The sequence below is a fragment of the Typopeltis vanoorti genome, chromosome 14 (genome assembly GCF_054136105.1).
Source record: "Typopeltis vanoorti isolate ZY-2024b chromosome 14, IOZ_Tvanoo_1.0, whole genome shotgun sequence".
Taxonomy (NCBI): domain Eukaryota; kingdom Metazoa; phylum Arthropoda; class Arachnida; order Uropygi; family Thelyphonidae; genus Typopeltis; species Typopeltis vanoorti.
The window spans coordinates 20,349,656-20,374,693 of NC_143562.1; the positions used below are offsets into that span (position 1 = coordinate 20,349,656).

General features: G+C 35.8%; 1 protein-coding gene across 2 annotated transcripts in view; it reads right to left on the reverse strand.

The window, feature by feature from the left end:
- LOC150099283 (marginal zone B- and B1-cell-specific protein-like) overlaps positions 1 to 25,038 on the reverse strand; it is a 64,076-nt gene that overhangs the window by 3,206 nt on the left and 35,832 nt on the right. For both annotated transcript variants that reach the window (XM_090404397.1, XM_090404398.1), the window contains exons 3-5: positions 21,739 to 21,878; positions 13,024 to 13,124; positions 6,040 to 6,144 (exon numbers count right to left, since the gene is read on the reverse strand). In XM_090404397.1, coding sequence (XP_090260523.1) covers positions 6,040 to 6,144; positions 13,024 to 13,124; positions 21,739 to 21,878 — 346 coding nt within the window. The remainder of the gene's footprint in view (positions 1 to 6,039; positions 6,145 to 13,023; positions 13,125 to 21,738; positions 21,879 to 25,038) is intronic.

Below are 25,038 nucleotides of genomic sequence, written 5' to 3' on the forward strand. Positions count from 1 at the left end.
TAACTTAGTAAAACATGATCTCCCTTTTACAAATCCATTCTGCCAACCACAGAGAATGTTGCTGTTATCAAGTTTGACTAGAGATCTGAGTATTATCAAAAATAAGAAGTGAAACGAGATCTGTGTTATTAGAAATAAGAAAGGACTGTGCTTTGTTAGTATTGGTACTCAATAGGCTGCCCTCATCCCATTGGAGAACAGTAAGGAAATCACTTTTAAGACATTGTTGTGGAAGATCTTGAAGATCAAATCATTTAAACACTGCAAGGTTTGTCAAATAAAGAAGAGGTATGGAAAGTATTCTCATCAGAAAAACTTTTTTCTGATGAGAATACTTTGGGTTTTTGATATTAGCGGGAAAAGGTCATTAACCTTCCTACCGGCTGAGGTGGATGAAATATCCAACCCACCATAGCATTCTGCATAGATCAAAACTTCATCGGCATTGTACCTTTCATCATGCCATTACCTCCCTCTGCCGTTAATCCCTTTACGGCTATTTAAAGCCATTTGTGGATTAACAGTTAGTGCCTGACTAACAGTTTGTGTCACCTGTCTTTCCACTCACTGTTTTCTTTACTGTCCTAAAATATTTGACTTTTTTGCCTCTAAAATGATTTGTTGTGTTTCTTCCCAAAAATTGAAACGAATTTCACATTTGTGAAAATAATCAATTTTGAAATGACCATCGATCAGCCTTTGCAATGAATCTATTTAATAGTAGCAAATTTGCTGTATTATAAATTTATTCTTCAAATCACTGCAACGGAACAGTTGCACTGGTTGTTCCAATATAGAAACAGCTTTTTTCGCGAATTTTCAGATGTTTGCATTGAACATATTATGTCACATATTTATATTTTTAAATAATATTTATTGAAATAAATATGACCTTTTGCTTTCTTTCCTAGCAAAATACCGTTATATGGATTATCACATTTCAGTTCTAGAAACGAATTTTTTTTTTTGTTTTATGAACAAAAATTTTATAAAAAAAAAGTTATGCAATATAACGATGTTATATTGCATAACTCTGTTTCCGATTGTGAATCTTTTTAGTATCGAAAATTTATATCCAATGATGTTTTAGCAGGAATTCTTCGCCTTTTTTCTTTTTTTTTTTTTTGTAGGATGCACATTTCTATAATATCCAGCGCATAACCACCACAGATATGTTGAAAATATAATATGAAGGCTATCATATACAAAATAATTCAAAATTCATGCTCGTTTTGAAGATTTGCTAATGCTTCCCCCCCATCCTTATCCTCTCCTGGAATTCAATTACATAACCACTCTAAATTTCTACAGGTTCGAAAACGTTTCCACACAGTATTCAAAATCTATTATTTCATTTTACCGTTTTGACAAAAGAAATAAGACAATAATATTGTTGTATCCTGAAGCTTCTAATTCTGTACTATTTCTTTGCAATCTAAAACCAGCTGTTCTACTGTCTGCTGAAATGATTTGAAATTTTAGAAATACTATGCTATATTTTCACCACATAAAATTGTTTATATGCATACCACACAAAAAAAAAAGTTTAGTAGTATTATTTTAGTTTCTTTTTCTTAAAATAATCTAAATATTTTTACTTCTACTTATGCTTCTGGTTGCTATTTCTGAAGTAATCTACGTCTTAGAAATACTTGTAGTAATCCTCTTAGCTAGAGGGAAAGGTAAAGGCTTAGATTACTCTCAGTGCTATTGAGGAAGAAAATTGAGAATGCTTAGCTAGAAGGAACACTAAAGTGCCTAAAGGTATAGTGCGAGATACATCAAGAATGTCGTGTTTCGTTTTCAATTGTTGATTAGGAGACATCCTAACATAGAAAAAAATACAGACATTTCTTTTACAGGCTGATACAGTATTTATACTGAAATAAGTTCTTAATTTATAATGATCAGTTTCATTTTTATTATTGAAAAAGTATAAATTATTTCATATAATTATCTTGAAAAAGAGGACTTGAATTATTTTTAAAGAAAAGAAGACTTATATTGAAGACTTATCCAATTTGCAGATATTTCAGAGAATTTATTTTATAAATTGTTCGCAAGACAACTGTTATAAACGTAAATCACTTGGGGAACATGCCCATTCATTTTAGTGTAAATAGTAGCAAAGGTTTAGCTACTTCAACAATGCCATGTATCTAAACTAGAAGAAAATGTCGTTATATCTGCTGATGTTAGAACTCTTACATAAATAATTTTTCTGGCATGAATTCTCTATCAGCTATAATGTAATCAATCTACAGATTTTTGCCCTCTTGTATTCTACCATCTTATGCATAGTGATTTCTTCTTTGTACTACAAGAAAAAAATCAGATAACACAAGAAAAATATGGAGTATTTTCTTTTTCATTGGGTGAATTTACAATGTTCTCTCTTTGTGTTTTGAAAAGAAAGTACAAATGAATTTTTTTTTCTTACTATTTTTGCCATTATAACATCTGATACAATTGGAAGAGTGGCATTTTACCGTTTTCCTCCCACACGAGAAAAAGAAATATGCCAATAATATTGTTGATTCTGTCAAACTTTTGTAGTGGAAATTTTTAATACAAAACTTTGTAATTTATATATATATATATATAACCAAAAGTATTGCTTATTATAAAATTGGAGCATAATATCTGAACTAGCAGAAAATATATACATATCAATTTAAATCATAACTGTTAATTTTATTTTGTAATGACCAATTATACAGGGAAACCAAGAAGGTGAAAGTGGAAAGAACAGTAGATTACAATATAAAGAAAAAAAAATTTAGTGATATGCTTAAAGAATTTCATTATTCTGTATAAAGCAAAGTTGCTCAAGCAGGTCCTTCAGGAAATCTGTGAAGTATTCTTCGAATCTTGATTTTGAACAAAAATATAACATAATCTCGAACGTCGGCAGCCAGTTTTTTTAAATAATATTTCAAATAATTATCGTGAATTAATTTCTTCGAGAACAAAGAAAATGTTTTGTGGAATAAGCGATTAGAAAAAATTAGCAAAAAAATTAAAAACTAAATTGGTTCTGGAAGGTAACGCAATATTTAAGTGAAGAAATTAGGCAAGGATCTTTATTTTGTCCAGGCATTAAAATTGTATTGTACAATAAAAAGAGAAAATAAAAATAATTTCTATATTTTTAGTTTATCCAATACAACTAAAATTCAGTTACCCAGCATAGATCAAGGAACTGCATTTCTTGTTATGGGTAACTGAGTCATAGCTATGAGCCTGAGATAATCTGATTAAGTGCTCTCTTCAGCATGAGGGATTATCACACCTTCTAATGGACATGCTGGCCGAATTGCACTTCTTATCCATGGTCTTTCAACAGATAGCATGAATCGTATCTAGATTTTGCTGGAAGTCTATAGACGTCCTAGTTGGGAGGTAGAAGGAAGAGTATATGAAATCATATAATAGGTAAGGTTACCTAGTAGATCTGCTCTGGAGTCAGAGTAGTGGCATCCATACTGGTGATTAGTAATTGTTGTGAAGTTGAATATTGATGACTTTCTCCATAGTTTCTCTGTCTGCACTCCACTTCGCTAGAATGGCATACATTCCAAATTTTTAATTACCATACAAAATTTTTAGCCATCACTGCTGGCCTCACTTGTTATCTATATTAATGGATAATAAGTGAGGTTTGTTGCCCTTTTACTCCCAAGAGTTTCACTCCTTTCCATTAGTCTTGTTGTTATTAGATGAACAGTCTACTTCAGATCACTGCTTACAGCAAATACCTCAGTTTCTTTTCCAGCTTGGTCAGTGGAACTGCAAAAAGAGAGCCAGCTGAAGTTGAGATTAGGAAAACAACATCACTTGCTCAGATAGTTGGACTGCAAAAAATCAATATTTTTTGCAGTCCAACTTCAATGCTAAGTTAAGGAGGTTAGAGTGATTTTCAGGAAAGAGAGTAGGAAGAGACAGCAGAGCCTCAATAATCATTGAGGTAAGGAAATCTTAGGTCACAGAAAGTCAAAAAGGAAAATTCAAGAAATACTAAGTTAAGGAGGTTAGAGTGATTTTCAGGAAAGAGAGTAGGAAGAGACAGCAGAGCCTCAATAATCATTGAGGTAAGGAAATCTTAGGTCACAGAAAGTCAAAAAGGGAAATTCAAGAAATACTAAGTTAAGGAGGTTAGAGTGATTTTCAGGAAAGAGAGTAGGAAGAGACAGCAGAGCCTCAATAATCATTGAGGTAAGGAAATCTTAGGTCACAGAAAGTCAAAAAGGGAAATTCAAGAAATACTAAGTTAAGGAGGTTAGAGTGATTTTCAGGAAAGAGAGTAGGAAGAGACAGCAGAGCCTCAATAATCATTGAGGTAAGGAAATCTTAGGTCACAGAAAGTCAAAAAGGGAAATTCAAGATTAGGCATTCTCTGGTAAGGAATATCAGATCACAGAATAGCATGGATACCACTCTTGTGGCAGAAGGAATCATACAAAATATAGATTGAACAATTCAGATAGGTTTTAATTTGGAGAGGAAAGACTAGCAAAACAAGTGTTCTTTGTCAGGTTGGCAGAAAAAAGACTCAGATATAGGTGGACTGATACAGTAAAAAGTGCCTTAGAAGATAGAAATATAAGATCTGATAATGTTGGAGTCTTGACTAGTAACAAATTGATTTGGAGGAAAATCATAGATAGGAAGTTAGTAATGATGTAAATTTTTCATGTAGTCCTATCATATCCTGTACACCCCTTGAGGGTACATGCCAGGAATTTGATGATGATATAATTTGTGGCTCAGTCAAAAAGAGGAAATAGTTTGGGTCTGTAGGTGATAATGCATATTATTTAGGTTTGTGTTTATACTATAAATTACGGTGAAGTGAATGTGTAAGAAATGATTTGTAAGGTTTTGTGAGTTTTTTACATTTTTTGGAAGTTTTTGAGGAAGGTTTCTTTTTTTATTTTTAACTACTGTGACATTATATTTGGGTTTACTGTGTTAATGTTGGGAAGGGGAGCATGCTGCGAGATGAGATACTCTTAGGCATGTTTCTCTTCACCTTTTTAACACTAGCACAGTAAACCCAAATATATTCTGCCTGCCAGATAATGTACAGGACCAAACATGATAGTATCATGCTTAGGAGGCTTTCTAATCAGGTGGTACATAATCTCACTGCCAGATTGCCTCCTAAACCTGATGCTATCAGGTTTGGTCCTGTACATTATCTGGTAGGCAGAACTGCTGTATATCCTTGAAGGTGAGAGAGATTCAAGATCTGCACAATATGTCTGGCATGCCCTTGAAGGACATAGCTAAAGTTGCATGCTGAAAGATTGGGGGGGTGCAGAAACTAGAACTGCTCTGGAGACCAAACATGGGCTAGCTCCCCCCCCCCCCCCCCAATAAGCAAAGTGGTAGTATCTTACTTGGGTAGTGAAGGTTCATCCACCACCTACTAGGTCTGGTTAGCATTTCTTCGCTGATAACACCAGAGCCCTATAGTGAAAACGGGCCTCACCTTGAGAAGGTGGGTTTGACTTGACAAAGGGAGAGCGAGAGAGCATACTGCATATCACTGACCCATGAGTGGTAATAATAAATATCAATATACAAATACTTCTTAGATACATTTATTTAACATAAAATTAGATAAAAACTTATATACAGCACTATGCTTCTTTTACAAACTTTTTTCTTAGAAATTCATTAATTAGGAAATATAATACTCAATCATTAAATACACTTAATCAGTTATCATTTCTTCTGAAATTGCATACTGCACACGTTAACTATTTCAGAAAAGAAGGAAAAAAATCTGTATTTCTTAGCCATGGAAAGTTTGCTCAATAGAACCAAAACAGTTTCATAGTTTAAATTAGGTTTCTTGCTTCAGTATTTTACACTTTTAAACTAATCTAAAAAAAAAACTTGGAGGGTTAAAAAATCAAATTATGGCTAGTGATAGTTATGTTGCCTACAGTAAAATAAATTTAAAAATGGCTCTCCACAAAGTAAAAAGTTTAGTACCACAGATTTAACATGCTTGTGTTATATATTGCATACCTATGTGGCATTCTTCCTCCCAGATGTGTCATTGCCATCACTGCTTCAGTATACAGTCCTGGTCCAGATAGCCTATTTTTACCATCTACAACCTTCACACCATAACTGTACAGAATGAGAAATAATTATTTATATATATGTATATATATTTGTAAATAAATGACAAGTATAACTACAAACAATAAATTTAAAGATTAAAAGTATAACTACATTTTACAAAAAACAAAACAATGAGAGACAGAAATATTCTGGCTGTTACCCATGATCTAATTCTAATGGAATTGGTCAGACATGCAGATATTTTCCTAATAATAATGTAGCCAATTCTATAAGAATTAAGCTACTTCTTAGTTACTAATTAATGTTTCAAGCTGAATATAATCATGCCTCAGATAACATCAGGTTACAAATGCATAAGAATTGCACTAGTTTGTTCTTTGTCTTGTCAACTTCTCATCTTCAAAAATTCTTCCTTCTTTCAATTTTTTAAAATTTTTGTGAAAAAAATCACCTAACATTAATTTTTTATTTATATAAATGAGTCAGTGACCAATTTTACAATGAATAACACAAACGAAATATGTAAATAAAATATAGCGAGAAAGGTGTAACATAAGTATTGAAGGCAAGAGTATTGTATGATGATTCTATGATAAGATTCATGCTTGATGAGAACATGATAAAAGCATGTTTTTTTTGGATGCAAAAATCAACGCTATTAATAAAACTAATAGCCAATGTAGTTTTCTCAGGTTCCAAGTTTGAAAGGGATAGTTCATTACAGTTGTGGACCCCCCCAATGGGGAGGGGGATATTGCAATTGATATACATGAATGCCAGAAGCATCAGAAATAAGAGTGAAGAGTTTTTTTTGGCAATGGTCACTTTGACTTGGTCAGAAGTTATCAGCATCAGTGACACTGAATGACTTCAGGAAGGATAGAAGAATAGGTAGTGGGTAGGATTATTGCTCATGATAACTGAAGAATTGCAACCAACAAAAGTAGAAGGAGGAATTCAAGGCACTGAAGGAAGGTTAATTTCAAGCTATATGTGAAATCAACAGGCGAGAACAGATAGTTTATGGGGGATGCACAGAAAGATGTGGTCATGCATTGGCAGATTAGCACAATGCGTGCAGGCTGCATAATTATTATTCAGTCTTCACTTATTGTTTGTGCCATCAGTGTAATGATGGTATGCAATTAGAGTAAATTCAAATTATACAGTGCACCACTGCTATGACAAGGAACGCACTGACAGGCAGAACTTGGAGGTAGAATGTTGGTTGTGGAGAGAGGTTGAAAAAAAGGTAAAGTGTAGATTTAGTGGATAGGTCGAAAACAGATGATATGACAGAGACATTCAAGTGGATAAGGAGATTTTACAGGATTAATACAGAAGAGATTATTACATAAAGTATAGGGAGAGAGGGAAGAATGAGAGGTCATCCTTGGAAGTTGTGTAAAAGTGTGGTAAGGAGGAATACTGAAAGCACACCCTCTTTGCTACACTTACAAGGAGACAGGAGTGGATTTTTTACATGAAGAGTACATTGCTAGCTTTCCATGATAAGGGATTTATTATGAAAATAAACCCCCTTATCATGGATTTTGGGTGCAAAAAAGTTTATTATGAAAATTATCAAAACGTTCATTATGAAAATAAAAGTAAACCCGCTTAAAATAAGTCGCTTAACACTTTATCCTCTGTGGATCTTTTATACACCTTAATCAACTTTTTGCCTTTGCAAAAAGGTGATTTTAAAATACTGCACAACAACATATTTCATTAACAGAGCATCTGCTCATTTAGAGTGTATACTAAGGCGTATGAGGAAAGGGAATTTGAAAGAGTTAGTTGTTTGTTAACAAAGGCAATAAATAGTAAGAGAGCTTAGATGGTAATAAATACTGAGAAGTGGAATTATGAAGCTGTTTAAAACACTGTATAAAGTTATAATTAATTTATGGACTGAAATAAGAAAAAAAGAGATTCAGTAAAAAAGCTAATCAAGCTTACCAGTCTACAGTGGATTACAGGACCAGTTCTCTATTTAGATAAACTAAATTTATCAGTATTTATATTTTTATTTCCTTATTTTATTTATATTTAGTTCATTATTTGTATTTATTTATTTATATTTATATGTATTTATATTTGCATAGAAGCTTTGAAAAAGAGGCTTAAATGAAGTCATCTCTGAATGTGTCAATAGAAGAACAAATAGGGCAGGAGTGAAATGGATGTGCAAACTTACTTATAAAAAGATCCATAAGAAGAAGATGAAGTGAAAGGAATTATGTGAATGTAAGAGTGAGAGGAGTTATGAAATATATAAAGCACAGGCCAGAAAAGTTCTAAATATGTGCTAAATCGGATTACAAAAAGCAACTGACTATGCAGGCTAGGACAATTTAAAAGAATTTTATTATATTGCAAATAAAAGAATGAATGTGGCAGAATTACTTTACTGAAATAAAATAGTACCCTTGTGTCAGAGGCTGATGGGGTTATTCATATAGTGAGTGCTTACTTTGCTAAGATCTATCAACCAGCTTTGTGTAACATGATACTTGCTGCTGCTACTACATCAGATGAAGAGATAGAAGTGTATGAGAATGAGGTTAAAGAGATGTTGTATAACCTGGAAAATAATTTGGCAATAAGGATAGATGGGATATCAGCATGTTTGCTAAAGGAATGTTCATCCAAATTGGCTAGGCCTTTGACATGTTTGTATAACTTGTGCTCAGCTCAGAAAAGATACCACAGCAATGGAAAGAATGTATGATAGTTCCATTGTACAAGGATGGTATCTATGAAGCAGTCATGAAGATTTTAGAGAAGTTTGTAAGGAATGGGTTGACAAACAAGCTGTACTTGCAAGGAACAGCATACATTTACTAAACGGAGGTCATGATTTAGCAATTTTCTCATATTTTATAATAATGTTATGACAAAGTAGAATAAAGAGAATAAATGACACTGTTAGACTTTGTTAAAGCATCTGATAGAATATTAAATGAAATGCTGTTGCATAAAACTGGAAAACATGGGATTGGAATATAAACTCTTGACTTGGATAAATGAATAGTTGACAGACAGATAGAAAATGGTATATGATAGGTGTGAATCTGCCAGATTTAAAGCAACCACTTCTGTACCTTAGAGATAAGTCCTTGGACCAGTGCTGTTCAATCTATACATTAATGAGATTGGGAAGGACAAGGACTTGTCAGGAGATGATCAATTGTTCACCGATGATGCAAAGATAGGCAGGGCAATCAGGTATACTATTGATATATAGCAATTACAGAATGATTTGAATAACTTGAAACACTGGGCAAATGATAATGGTTATCAGTTCAACATTATTAAGTGTAAATATGCACTTTGGCATGATAAGATTTCTAATGTGACATTATTATTGGTCAGATTGTATTATAAGTAATTGATGAGGCTAGTAATCTTAGTTATGGTGGATAGGAAACCAAAGTTCAATGATTATGACTGAGAAGACATACTTGTCCCCCCACCCCATTGGTGAGAGTAACATGACAGGAGATGCTCAACTATAGTCCTGACTTAGAGGATAAATAGAATGCATGTGGAGGTATCAAAACAGAAGAAGTTATGTGGAATTATAAGGCAGGCAACTATCATAGACTTAGAAATCAGCTTATAGCAGTACGATGGATCAAAGAATTTGAAGGAAGAGGGAATCATTAGTGCATGTGAGATACTTAAGAAAAAATTGTTGACAACAATGACAGATTATATATCTCGAGTGAAGAATATAACACAATTTGGAGTCAAATGGATGACAAAAGGAATAAAAGGGAAATTGCAGAAGAAAAAGAGATTATAGAAGGCATATAAAGAGAGAGATGTGAGAGCAGTTGCATGAGGAATATGTCTTGGGCTAGGAAAGTGACTAGTTTGTAAGGGAAAAAAAATGAGAATATGAGAGGAGACTGGCACTGCAATCCAAGGAGAATCCCAAACAGTTTTTATTGCTATTTGGTGAGTAGGAGGAAAAATTATAATGCACAGATTGTCTTGCTGGGTGGAGATGGGAATCGGGTGACGATGACATAGTTGAACTATTTAACGATCACTTTATTAGAGTGTTCCATCGTGGTACCACAGGCTTTCCTAGAAGGATAATGAGTGGTCAAGTATTAGAAGTGAATGAAGAGGATGTATTTTGAATACTAAGCATGCTAAATGTCAATGTGGCAGGGACAGACTAGATAGAATTTTACCACGTGTTTTACGGGAATGTACTGCGGAACTGACTGTGCCATTAACTTAGCTATTAAAGGTAGAACAGAGGTATCAAACTATAGGCCTGTTTGTATTTCTTCTGTAGTTGTTAAAATTTTGGAGGAATTGGTAAGAACCCATACAGATTGGGCAGGTGTATGTAATATTATTTATGCAGGCCAGCATGGATTTGTTAAAGGGCACGCTTGTTTTAGTAATCTGATTACCTTTTACAAGAGTAGTAGATGAGGGTAAGCAGGAAGTTATTTTTTATGGATTTTTTCAAGGCATTTGAGGGTGCCACATGAGAACTTAATTTTTAAGTTGCATCATATGGATTTAGATGTTAGGTTAGTCGATTGGATTGGTGATTGGCTCTCTGATTGATATAAAAGAATTGCATATGGGAGAACAGTAGCAGGGTGGCAAGTAGAGTTCCACAGGGTTCAGTCTTGGGACTACTGTGTGTTCAATCTTTAAGACAATGATATTGTCACAGAACTACAGTTATTCATTTCATCTGCAAACTTCAGTTGTTTGCAGATGTAAAGCTTGGGATGGATATTATTAACAGTGCTAATATCTTGGTTCTTTGAGAGGATTTGAATAAGCTGGAAAGGTAGGCAGATGAATGGGAATATCAGTTTAATGCAACTAAATGTAGAGTTTTAAAATTTGGGATTCACAGATGGGGATGCTTCATACTCACTAATGGAGTTATACTGGAAGAAATGGAGGAAGCAAGGGATCTTGGGGTGATTGTGGATAGAGATTTGAAGTTCCAAGGACGTTGTGAAGACATCTCAGAGAACTGCAGCAATGTTGTGGAGAACACCACTGACCACAAGAGATAAAAGTGTGCTGGTCCCATTGTATAAAGCTTTGATCAGACCACATCAGGATTTCTGTGCCCAGATCTGGTCACTAGAATTTGAAGGAGATTATTATTATTATTCAGGCCTCCATGGAGTCAAAAGACTCATTGAGGGAGGTTCTTTCTAAGAAACACAAGCCTATCATACCACTCCTTAAACGCATTGACCATTATTGTTCTCACCACTCTATCAGGCAATGCATTCCACAGCTTAACCACCCTCCATGCAAAGAAACCACTCCTCACCCTCTTTCTCACAGTTTCCTTTCGTAACTTCCAGGGATGGCCCCTCGTCATGATTCCTTCCCTCTGTTCAACCAAGCAAAAGAACTTCACGCTATCAATCCTGTAACCACCTCTCAACAGTTTAAAAGTCTTAATCATATCACCTCTCCTTCTTCTATCCACCAAACTCTACAGTCCACACTCCCTCAGCCGATCCTCATAACTAACATTGTACAGTCCTGACACCATCTTTGTTATCCGCCTTTGTACCCTTTCCACAGTTAATTTATCCCCTTCAAATCCAGGGGAACAAATCTGAGAACAATAGTCCAAGTGTGGTCTGATCAGAGACTTATACAACGGAATGATAATCCTCTTATCTCTGCAGGTCAGTGTCCTTCTCATTATTGCACCAATCTTCTGTGTTATCTTCACTACCTTTGCTATATGTCCCCTAAATTTCAGGTTTCTATCAATCATCAACCCCAGATCTCTTGTCTCCCCTACTTCCTCCAGTTTAACTCCTCCATAGAATATGCAGTGTCCCATCGATTGTGTCTCAAAACTCAAGACCTTATATTTTTCTTCATTAAACTGATACCCCCATTCATTTGCCAATCTATCTAGCTTATTCAAATCCTCTTGCAGGGCTACCACATCTGCACTATTACTAATAATCCTTCCCAGCTTTGCATATCCACAAAACAACTGAATATCGCTTGCAATCCACAGACAATGTCATTGATATAAAGGTTAAACAGTATAGGTCCCAGTACTGAGCCTTGTGGAACCCCACTTGTAACCTTCTGCCTCTTTGATATTGCTCCACCATACACAATTCTCTGATACCTATCGGACAGCCAATCCTGAATCCAGTTGACCAATCTGACATCCAGACCCATTTGCTGCAACTTGAATATCAGCTTATCATGTGGCACCCTGTCAAATGCCTTTGCTAAGTCTAGGAAAATGGCAGTATATGCCTTTCCCTCATCTAATGCTCTGTAACTTTATTATAAAAGGCTAGCATATTGCTAAAACAAGAGCACCCCTTCACAAATCAATGTTGAAATCCATGTTGATTCTCACGAATAACATTACCCTCATCTGCCCAGTGCTGTATGTGGTCCCTCACTACTTTCTCCAAGATCTTACTAACTACTGATGACACACACAAACTGGCCTATAATTAGACACTTCCAGTCTGTTACCACCCTTATGCAATGGCACTATCTTACCTTCCTTCCATTTCCTGGGCACCTTTCCTGCAGCCAGACTTTCATTGAAAAGCCAGGTCAAAGCACTGTCAGTTCCCTAACACATTCTCTCAAAACTCGTGGTGAAATACCATCCAGTCCCATAGCTTTACTCACATCCAGAGTATTCAGTATTTGGAACACACAATTGACAGATTGCTTATTAGCAATCTGTTAATTGCTAATCAGCAACAACACTATCCACTTGACCACCCAAGCTGGTAGTTAACTTGAAAAGATGACTTAGTTTGTTAAAGCAGAAGAAAGTATGTATGAAGTCCATAGGAAAAGTATAAAAAATTATTTGTCACATATAAACATGTTGATCTCTTAAATAAAGAAACTTAAAAAGAAACTTACTTTTCTAGCTTTGAATTACAAACATTTTCTAGGATGTCTATTACATCTGATTCAGGAAGCAATCTCCTGTTCTTTGTAGCTGTTTCTAAAGAAACCTTGAACTGTAAGTTAATATACTATACTGAGAATCAGGTTTCATTTTGAGAATTAATTGTCAAATAATAAATTCTTAAATGTAACACAAGGTTATGTATAAGATTTTCAAGATTCTGAAATCAATCTACACCTTGATTACATGGGGATGAAGAAGTGGTGGAGAGAGAATCAAGTGGTGATGACAAAGATTGTGACAGGGTTTATAGAATGTTCCCTACAATAGTAGATTGATGGTCTGTGAGCTTCAAAAACTAGCTAATAGGTAAAAAAAAGTGGAAACACTATAGAATCAGACAAGTTATTAAAGGGATTTTATGTGATTGACCTCCATAGCTCAGTTGGTATAGATGAAGCCCTTTGGTCGGAAAGACCTGGGTTCGATTCCCATCCATGATGTGAGGAACCTTTATCTGGTCTATAATAAATTTAGTTTAATCCTTTATTCAAGTGTAAGCAAACAAAGTTTGCGCCTGAAGTATCTTCAGGACTGAGGCAACTCGTGGTAAAGGTGGACCAAGCTCTCATCACTCTCATCTTAGTATCTCCCATAATGCAGAAGCACATCTCCTTGCAGACATGTATAATGCTATGCATTAAGGGAGGGGCCACTATCCAGACCGGTTTCGACCTTTACTGAGGTCTTGTCAGTGGGAGTCAGACCAGAGGTAGTGATACTAAGGTAGAAGCAATGGAAAAGTCATATTTACTATACGAGTTGCCAAAAGGTGTATCACCTTATTATTAAATTACTCTGGATTTAGAGAAAGATGTTGGAAGTTTTTTCCCACTTGATTAGATTATAACAAATTTAGTTTAATCCTTTATGCAAGTCTAAGCAAACAAAGTTTGCGCCTGAAGTATCTTCAAGACTGAGGCCAAAAAAAAAAAAAAAAGGCAATCAGGCCTCGGAAAGGCAAACTGGTCTGTAAACACACACGGATCTGCAGTCATAAAATACATATTTAACTCCTCAATAGGAGGGCTCCACCAATCCTAAGGGATGGTGGAGGAATGGGGAGAGAACCCCCCATATGAATAAATATGATTGACACTGAAAATTTTTTTCAGACATGGCAGGAAGAGAGAGCACAAGGGATCACTCATGGAAATTGTGTAAGAGTGTGGTTAGCAAGGGTGCTAGGACTAGATGTTTTTCTTTCAGGGTAGTGAATGGGTGACCAGAGATGGTCGTGAGTGCTTCATCAGTGAATAAATTTAAGGAGAGGTATGATATGGTATTGTTTGAATAATAGATCTCCCACAATGAGTCTTCTGACTCCATAGAGATACCTGTATTATTATTATTATAATAATAAAGTAATGCTTAAGTTTTACTTTGTTTCAATTCTCTGTAGTACTCATTTCATATATTAACAGTTATTAATTAATATATATTAATGGTTCGATATTTTCATTGCTGATCACAGAAACCTTTTCTAGCCTTTTTTTAATTTCATATTATATTTGTTCCCAATTTATTCAAATTTTTAACTCAGCAATTCAGAAAACTGGTCAGAACTCATATGACACACACATCAAAATAACACCAGCAACAGTGTGTGTGTGTGTGTGTGTGTATATATACACACTGAACAAAATGAAGGATAGAGTGCTGTATGATGGAGACTCGTTAGTACGTGGTGTGTTAGTAGAGGATTTGACAAAATCGTACCAACCTGGTGCAACCATAAAGGATGTAACTGAGTCTATTAGAGAGCAAAAGGAAAGGGTGAAAGAAATGATTGTTGTGGCAGGTATGAATGATTTGAAAGGAGATAAAATGGAAATGATAGAAGACCTGAATGAATTGTTTGAGGTAGCAAAAGAAAAGAGAGAGAGAGAGAGAGAATGATTAGTCTTTTGCCACGGTATGACAGTGAAATGTTTAAAAGGAGGGCCATAATTGCGAATGACTTTATGCATGGGTTATGTATGATGAGTGGTGTGGAATTTGTGGATGTGTGGAGTGAGTTCGAAGGGCGAAAGGATCTATATAAGATGGATGGCTTGCATTTGAATGGTTACGGTGTAAGGAGACTTGAGAAGGTGTTGCTGAATGTAATGGATGTGCAAATTCAGGGAAACTAGATTTATTAAGGAGGGGGGTAGATATACAGTCCTTAGGGAGGCAGTTGAATGTATGAATAAATATAATATGCCCGAGCGAATAAAGACAACAAATCAGAGTGGGATAGTTAATATAAGGCATCAAGGTAGGGTTGGGTCTAATGGGGGTCTTAAATTCATGTACACTAATGCTAGGAGTATTAGGAACAAGAAGGAAGAGTTTTTGACCATGGTTGGCACTTCCAGACCACAGGTTATTGGTATTAGTGAATCATGGCTGACTGTAGATGATATAGCTAGTGGGATTGAATGTGATGGGTATAGTGTGTTCAGGAATGACAGGGAGAATAAAATGGGGGGGAGGAGTATTGTTGATGATAGCTGATGAGCTACAGCCAAAGAGAATAGAAGGTGAATTGCAGGAGAGAGAAAAGAGCACATTTGAGGCCATTTGGTGTGAGATTGTGGCTAGCAGAACTAAATATACAATTAGGTGCTGCTATAGACCAGGTGATGGAAAAGATGGTGGTGACAGTATCCAAAAGCAAATAGAAGAAATGAGTGGAAGGAGGGTAATTATTATGGGAGATTTCAACTATGGTCGCTTTGATTGGAGTGAGGAGAGGACACACGGGAGGAAGGAATTGGATTTTATGCGGTTATTAAGGGATAACTATCTGCGACAGCATGTAATGGAAAATACTAGGGGTCAGAGAGTGCTTGACCTAGTAATTACATCTGCAGATTTGGCTGTAACAAATATTACCACATTGCCACCAATTGGTGAGAGTGATCATAGGGTCTTGACTTGGGAGGTGGCTAAAGGTGTGGAATTTTCAATTAAGACAGGGTACATGTGGAATTATTGGGCTGGAAAGTATGACAAGCTTAGGAGTTTGATTAGTTCAGACCCATGGCATGTACAACTGCAAGGACTAGAAGTTGATAGTGCATGGGAGGCAGTTAAGAAGTGTTTGCATGAAGCAGTGGCTGACTGTATACCTAGAGTCCGAATAATAAATCAACTAGGGGTTAAATGGATGAATAACACCATTAAGCTTGAGCTGCAAAAAAAGAAACAACTATGGAGGGAATTTAAGGAGGCAGGCACATGAACGGTATAATGCGCAGGCCAGAAGGGTAATGAGTGTGGTAAGAAAAGCAAAAAAGGATTACGAAAGAACATTGACCATGCAGGCTAAAGAGAATCCTAAACAGTTTTTTAGATATGTAGCAAGTAAAAGGAAAAATGTACATGGCAGAATGATTTTAAAGAATGCTGATGGTAGGGAGGTAACTGAATCAGTTGATATTGTTGAGTTACTGAGTGAGCACTTTGCAAGTATATATCATCCAAGTGGTGACATTGCAGAAACGAATAAACCAGTAGATTATACAGGAATTGTGGTGAATGAAGTGGAGGTAAGTAGTCTATTGCATAACTTCAATGTCAATACATCCATGGGATTGGATGGTATACCAGCCCGTGTTGTAAGAGAAGCAGCTAAAGAATTGTCAGTACCCTTGACCATTTTGTTTAATTTGAGTCTCGGGTCTGGGTTAGTCCCGAGGGGGTGGAAAGAGGGAAAAATAGTTCCACTGCATAAAGGTGGTTCCAAGACTGCTGTTGTAAATTACCGACCAGCATATCAGGAATCATTGTCAAGGTCTTGGAGTAAGTAGTCAAGGGAAAAATACAGGAATGGATTGATGAAAATGTGATACTGTATGGGGGACAGCATGATTTTTTAAGGGTAGATCATGCCTCAGTAACTTACTCACGCTTTATAACACAGTGACGGCTGAACTGGATAGGGGTAATGGGTTTACAGTGATACTACTGGACATTGCCAAGGCCTTTGACAGGATACCACATGGAACCCTAATCAGTAAACTGGAGCAGATGGGGATAGATATAGGGTTGGTGAGATGGATAGGAGGGTGGTTGAAGGAGAGATACCAGAGAGTGGTTTATGCAGGAGTGGAGTCTAAAAGACGGCTTGTGACTATGGTGTGCCGCAGGGCTCTGTTCTTGGACCACTGCTTTTCAATTTGTTCATCAATGATATAGGAAAGGATTTGAGAGGAAGTGTTCACTTGTTTGCTGATGATGCAAAATTGGGTAGAGCAATTGTGAGTGCACAGGATGTCAAAATTTTACAGGATGATTTGGATAGTTGGAGGACTGGGCTAGGAAAAATGGATGTCAGTTTAATGTGGCAAAGTGTAAGGTTATGCACTTTGGGGTGAAAAGAATAGCAGCAGTATATCGCATTGGTGGAACCGTACTCCAGGAGATTGATGAGGCCAGGGATTTGGGAGTGTTGGTGGATAGGGAATTGAAGTTTAGGGGGCACATTGCAAAAGTGACTAAATCAGCTCATCAAATCACTTGGCTTCTGAAAAATACTTTAACATGCAGAGACAAACAAGTTGTTGTTCCTCTGTATCGAGCCTTGATAAGACCCCATCTGGACTACTGTGCCCAGTTATGGGCACCAGGGTTTCTTTGTGATGGGGAGGAAGGAAGTGGAGAGGATCCAGAGACAAGTGACCAAGATGATAGGTCTGTGGAATGAACCTTATGAGAATAGGTTGAAGATTTGTGGGTTGCAGAGATTGGACGATAGGCAAAGGAGTGGTGATATGATTGAGATATTCAAATTACTGAAGGGTTTCTACAAGATTGATCCAGAAGATATTTTTGAAAATATGACTGGTGGTGGGAGGACTAGGGGCCATGCATGGAAGCTGGGCAAGAGCGTGGTTGACAAGGGAGTTAGAGCTAGGTTTTTTACTTGAAAGTGGTGAATGAGTGGAATAAGCTTCCAGAGTCTGTTGTGGGTACTACGACCGTGAATGAGTTCAAGGCAAGGTATGATAGATACTGTGTCAATGTCGAATAGTTGTTCTTGCCATGATGTTAGGGCCTCCCTCGATGAGTCTGTCGACTCCTTGGAGTTGCCTGGAACAATAATATCAATAATAATAATAATATATATCATCATCATCAGCCATTGTCAATCCACTGCTGGATGAAGGCCTATCAAAGATTACTCCAAAACTCTCTGTCTATGGCTCTCCTTTTCCATGTGACTCCTGCAAATCTGATGATATCATCAATCCACTGTGATTTAGGTCGGTGTTGTGATTTTTTCATCTTGTGGAATCCAATCCAGTACTTCTTTTGTCCATCACTGATCTTGTCTTCGAGCAATATGCTCAGCCCATTACCACTTCAGATGTTTCACTCTTTCTATGATGTCAGAGTCTTTGGTTTGATTTCTTATCCATATATTCCTTTTGTGATCTAATCTTGTGATACCAAGCATACTTCTTTCCATACTAAATTGTGTTGTTCTTAATTTTTGAATTTCCTTTGCATTCAGTGTCCATGTTTCACAGCCATATGTCAGTATAGGAAGAATACACTGGTTAAAAACTTTTCTCTTTAGGCATAATGGTAGTTGGCTTTTGAATATTGAATGTAATTTTCCAAATGCTTTCCACCCAAGCATCGTGCGCCTTCTAATTTCATCCATGATATTTTATTTCATTGATATCTGTTGTCCTAAGTAATTAAACAAGTAATGATCTACTTGTTTAATTTCCTCATTATTGACTTTTATTATTTCTGGTTGGAAATAGCTATTGAACATAATTTGGATCTTCTTTAGGTTTATCTTTAGGCCTGCTGTTCTGCTAGCAAGGTGGAGCTCATGGATACGAGTCTGTAGTTCATGTGCAGTTGAAGTAAAGATAACTATGTTTATCTTTACTTCTGCAAAGTAAAGCTAAACATATTCATCTGCAAAGCATAAATGGCTTAAATATCTTCCATTTATCTTCAGACCTTTCCCTTCCCAATCAAGAGGTTTGAATATTTCTTCTAGGCACGCTGTGAATAATTTTGGAGATATTGTGTCACCCTGTCTTATACCTTTCTGTATTCCCACAGTAGAGATGTTCATTTCCATTGAAATGAATTGCTGCTGTGGCATTGATGTTTGCTGATTTGATGGTTCTGATGTAGGGCTTCTCCACTTGTTGGTTTCGTAATGCTTTAAGTATCGAAGTTTTAAGTGAATCAAAGGCTTTCTTGTAATCAATAAAACTTTTGTAAACACTTTGTAGAGACCACTAATAGTAGACTGGTAGGTCGGTAGTTCGTCAAGTCTTCCATCTCACCTTTTTTATGTATCAGAATTAGGGTGGCCTTCTTCCATGTTGTTGGTACATCATTTTTCTTCAGGCATAAAGTAAATAGTTTTGCTAAGAGTTTGTAGATTATTTCTCCACCTGTTTTTAGAAATTCAACTATAACTCCATTCTCACCTGCAGCTTTCCCATTTTGTAAGCTTTGGATGCTCTGCATAACTTCTTCTGGTAGAATCTGTGGTACTTCAGCTATGTCATAGTTTTCTTCTTCTTCTTCATTTAATTCATCATCCTGATATAATATTGAGCAGAATTCTTCAATTCATTTTGCTATAGTATACCTATCTCTGGTGATGGTCCCGTCTTGTAGTTTGACTGCAACCATCTGTTTGCTGTTCATCAATTGCTGTTTGGCTTTTTTGAGACTATAGTTGTTTTCAATTGTTTGTTGTATGAATTTACAATTGAATTTTCTTATTTCTTCTGTGATATGTTTTCTGATTGTTTTGCACAATTCTGTGTATTCAATTTTATTCTGTAGGTTAATCGATTATTTCATTTCTCTTTGTTTCTTCATAAGCTGTTTTGTTTCTTCAGAGATTTTGTTTTGTTTCTGTTCTGTGGTACCAGCTATTTCAAGTGAGCATTGTAGAAGGTTTTGGATAATAACTTTCTGATAGATCAGCATTGTCATCTATAATAAGATGACATCTTATTTAAATCTATTGTTTAGTTCGTGTTGGAATATATCTTTTTTAATGTTGAGTTTGTGTACATCTATGTTTTGCTTTGATCACCGAAATATTTTTCTTCTTTCTTTTTGGCAGTTTATTTTGATTTTACTGCGTACCATATCATGGTCACTTCCAATGTTGAAGGTGTTTATAACAGAGCAATCTTGAAAGAAGTTTTTCTTTCTGAGTATAAAGTCAATTTCACTGTATTCACTGTAATTTTTCTATTTGGACATTTTTTCCAGTTTTTCCATTCCAAGTCCACTTTCTATGTGTTTTTTTCTTGAAAAAAGGAATTCATGATATACAGGTTTTCTTTTTCTGCAAATTCTATTAACCTTGCTCCTCTGTCATCTCTAATGCCATATCCAAAATTTCCCATTGAGCTTTCATCTGAATGTTGAATACCAATTCTAGCATTAAAGTCTGCCATTACAATTCTGAAATGATGTTTTCCTTTATTGTAAAGTTGGGATACATCATGATAGAAGGCTTCAATTTCTCCATCAGTATGACTTATTGTTGGTGCATAGACTTGGAGTGTGATCTTAAGAGTGTATCTTTTTGAGATTTGAACAACAATACTTGCTATTCGATCAGATACACTGTCAAATTCTATTATATTGTTCTTCAGTTTTTTGTTGATCAAGAATCCAACTCCACTGATTCTTTCATTATCTTGGCCTCTATAATATAATATGTCTCCATTTTTTAATCGAAGAATTTCTTCACCATTGCATCTGATTTCACACAGTCCAAGAATGTCCCATTTTAGTCTCTTTAGCTCTTCAGTTAACCATGCTTCACTGCTCAGAGTCCTACAGTTTAATGTTCCAAGGTCTAGTTTCCAATGGAAGCATGATCTGGTTACCCGGGGATTCCTAGCACCCTCTGCCTTCATGTTTAACTGCCTGCTGCCATAGGTAGTAACAATCAGGCCTCTGGGGAATGAGTGCCATTTTATTTCTGTTGGATTCATCTTGGAAGGTGAGGCCATAAATTCACCACGCTGGCCAAGTGCAAGTTGGTGAATGGCAATATTTTCACATGGGATCGCCAGTCCCAAAACCACTGGTCCACTGCTCTTTATTCAATATATTCAGAGCTACCCTGATATCCAATGGATGGTATTCAGGGTTTCCCCCCATCTGCCACCTAGGGGAGATGCACTCGGTAGTCCGTGGAAGCCCCGAGATATATATATATATAATAACACTAGAATGTATGGACACAGTTGATCTCAGGTGATATGGTCACTTAATGGGAAAGGAAAGGTTAGCAAAATAGGTATTTGACCACTAGAATTACAAGAAAAAGACAAAGAGGAAGACCAAGATCTAGGTAGATTGATGCAGTTAGAAGTGCCTTAGAAATATAAGATCTGACAATAACAATATTGGAGTCCTGACAGATAGGCTAATTTAGAGAAAAACTGTCAGTAATAATATAAACTTTTCATATAATACTTTCGTAGTATCCTGTCCACCCCTTGAGGATACATATAAATTTAATGATTATGATGACGATACAATTTCCAAACATGTTTTCAGTTGTTACTTTTGAAAATGAATGAATTCCTATATTTAGAAAATAATTTGTTTATTAATTCAAAGAAAGTTTCTTTCCATTACTACTGATTGCTATTAACACAAGAAATTACCTGGTATGCAATAGCATGACAAGCATCACACTGCAGATGTTTTGGCATGTGTGGACTGTCTGCTTCTTCTTGTGACAGTTTTGGAACTTTTAGTCTTATTCCATTCTCCTCCTCTGATGGTTTATTGTTCTTCCCAAGAACTGGAGAAGGGAGGAAAAAAAAAGAAGAAAGAAATAATGTAATGAATCCATTACTTTCTGTGACTAATAACATATCCAGAACATGGAAATTATTAACATGTGATTTCATTTAAATGAAAGCTTTAATTTAGTGTTTTTATTGCACATAAAGTATGGTTATTGATTATGGTGGTAGAGATTGGAATGAATATTAATTAATTAATAATTTCATCAAAATTTAACTGTTAATTTCATCAAAAGATGGGGATTGTGAGTGGGTGTTGCATTTCCCTCCAGTTGGCAAGGGTGATCATGAGGCGATCAACTGGGTGCCAGCCATACAAAGACTTCTTTGAGGAAAGAATATATGTGGAACTACAAACCAATAATTATTAAAAGCTTAGAAAACAGTTCCACAATACATTATTAGGTTGATAGATAAGATAACCTATGTAGTGAGCAAGAGGCAACAATAAGAACAGATATTAGATTAACTGACAGGCATCAGATAAGCAAGAGAGTTAAGAGGGACTTTCTTCACCTGTTCAGTATTTGTACTGATATATCCTCTGTATAGCACCAAATGAGATGAAGACAGGAATTAGGACAGAGAACAGATGGGTTCAGCAATCTGAGATATGCAGGTGATACAGTGCTTCTTTGTAATGACTGGAAAGAGGTAGAATGAAATCCTTCACAGAGGTTAATGAGATCAGTGGAAGCAGATTACTTAAACTCAACCCTAGTAAGTTGGAGATTATAGTTCTTTAAGGATGCGAGACAAAGAAGGTCCCGAGAAATAAGTGTACTTCTGTACCTTAATGGAGAAATAATTGAGGAGGTCAGCAAATTTCAATATCTGGGAATTCATCATTAATGAAAAGAATTGTTGTTCAGAAAACAGAAGATTAGGAATAAGACAATAGTCAAAGACTAATTTAAAGTCTGAAAGGAGAGATCTTTCACCACAGGAACAGAGTTGAGGATCCTTGATGCAGCTATTTTCTAGCAGTTACTTATGGATGTGAAACTTGGAACCTATATATATATATATATATATATATATATATATATATATATATATATATATATATATATGTGTGTGTGTGTGTGTGTATGTGTTAGGGTAGGTTAGGTGCAGGCGGTTGTTGTGACAGATGATTGGTTTTACCAATCGTCTGTCACATTCACAACATATATATATATATATATATATATGTTGTGAATGTGACATATATATATACACACACACACACACACACACACACACACACACACACACACACACACATATATATATATATATATATGTTACTGGCAAAGTGTGAAAAGCAGGCATTCTATACAATGCTAGGCGTTTTTTGGCAAAGTATGAAATGTCTTTTTTTTAATATTTTACATACTTTCCCTAGATATTGTATAGAATTACAAACACTATTTCGGATATATTTTCATTTTGAAGTTTTCAATTTTGCCGCCATGGGAGGTTAGGGTAGGGTAGGGTGGGTTAGGGTAGGTGCTGGCAGTTGTTATGAGTGTGACAGACGATGGTTTTTACCGACTTGCAACTGATTAAGTTAGGTTTTGAAGTTTTAAATTTTGCCGCCATGGGAAGGTTAGGTTAGGTTAGGGTAGGCGGTTGTTGTGAATGTGACACACGATCGGTTTTACTGACTTGGAACTGCTGAAGGAATTTTAAACCAACTTTATGCCAGATTATATACAATTCACTTTATGCCTCAAGACTTAATGAGAATTGGAGACGTTTTGGAATGGCATTTTGAATTGCACTTAACTGCCTTTTTCATACAAAAGCACTTCAAATTTTGGCACTTGGTCTTGCAAGTACACCTCATGAACCCTTGGCTGCTACTTGTGGACTGGGCGGAAGCTGATGACCGGAGAGCTATTTTGTGGTAAGGAACAGCTCCAACTCTCAGTAAGTCCTTGAGACATAAAGTGAATTGTGAAATTCCTTCAGCAGTTCCAAGTTGGTAAAACTAATCGTCTGTCACATTCACAACAACCGCCTGCACCTAACCTAACCTACCCTAACCTAATCTGTCGTAACCTAACCTTCCAATAGTGGCAAAATTTAAAACTTCAAAACCTTACCTAATAAGTTCCAAGTTGGTCAAAACCATCGTCTGTCACACTCATAATAACTGCCAGCACCTACCCTACCCTACCCTAATCTAACCTAACCATCCCGTGGCAGCAAATTTTAAAACTTCAAAACCTAACCTCCAATGGCGGCAAAATTTAAAACTTCAAAATGAAAACATATCCAAAATAGTATTTGTCATTCTATACAATACCTAGGGAAAGTATGTAAAATATTAAAAAACACAGAAATTTCATACTTTGCCAAAAATCGCCTAGGCATTGTATAGAATGCCTAGGCATTCTATACAATGCCTAGGCAATGTTCAATGTACAATGCCATTGTACATCGCCAATGTACAATGAATGGCGATATACAATGCCATTCTATACACTGTATAGAATGCCTAGGCATTCTATAGAATTTCACACTTTGCTGGTAACATATATACATATATATATATATATATATATATATATATACATATATATGAAAAGGATAACTGCTTTTAGGTGTTACAGGACTGTTGATCTCGTACTTTGGAAGGCAGACAAATAGATGGATTCTAGAAAGGAGCAGTAGGACTATAAGACTCCTTAACAATACTGATAGAAGAAAGCTGAAATACTTGAACATATATAAAGAATGGAAAGGGAATTTCTCAAAACAGTACAGAGAGTCAGAGAGTACAGTAATGGGAAAATATTGCATGTATAATAGTTAGTGTGGACAATAATAATAATAAACTGGAAAATAAACAGGAAAGGTCAGTTTATTGTGGGTCTGTTTTAGATTCACAAATGTTGAAACAGACTTGTAAAAGAACAAAATATAACAACTTCCAGACAAACAGAGGGAAATATATATATATGAGGTGTGGCTATTAAATAACGAGACTGGTTGCAAAAATGTGGTTTATTATTACAATTGTATGAATTTTCCATTGTTGGAAGCAGTGCTGCAAGTCATCAGGTGTTATATGCTTCAGTAGTGCTACTGAATTTCTCCTTTACCTCATCCACTTACTGAAAATGGGTGTCCTTCAATTCGGATTTCAACTTTGTAAAAAGGGAAAAG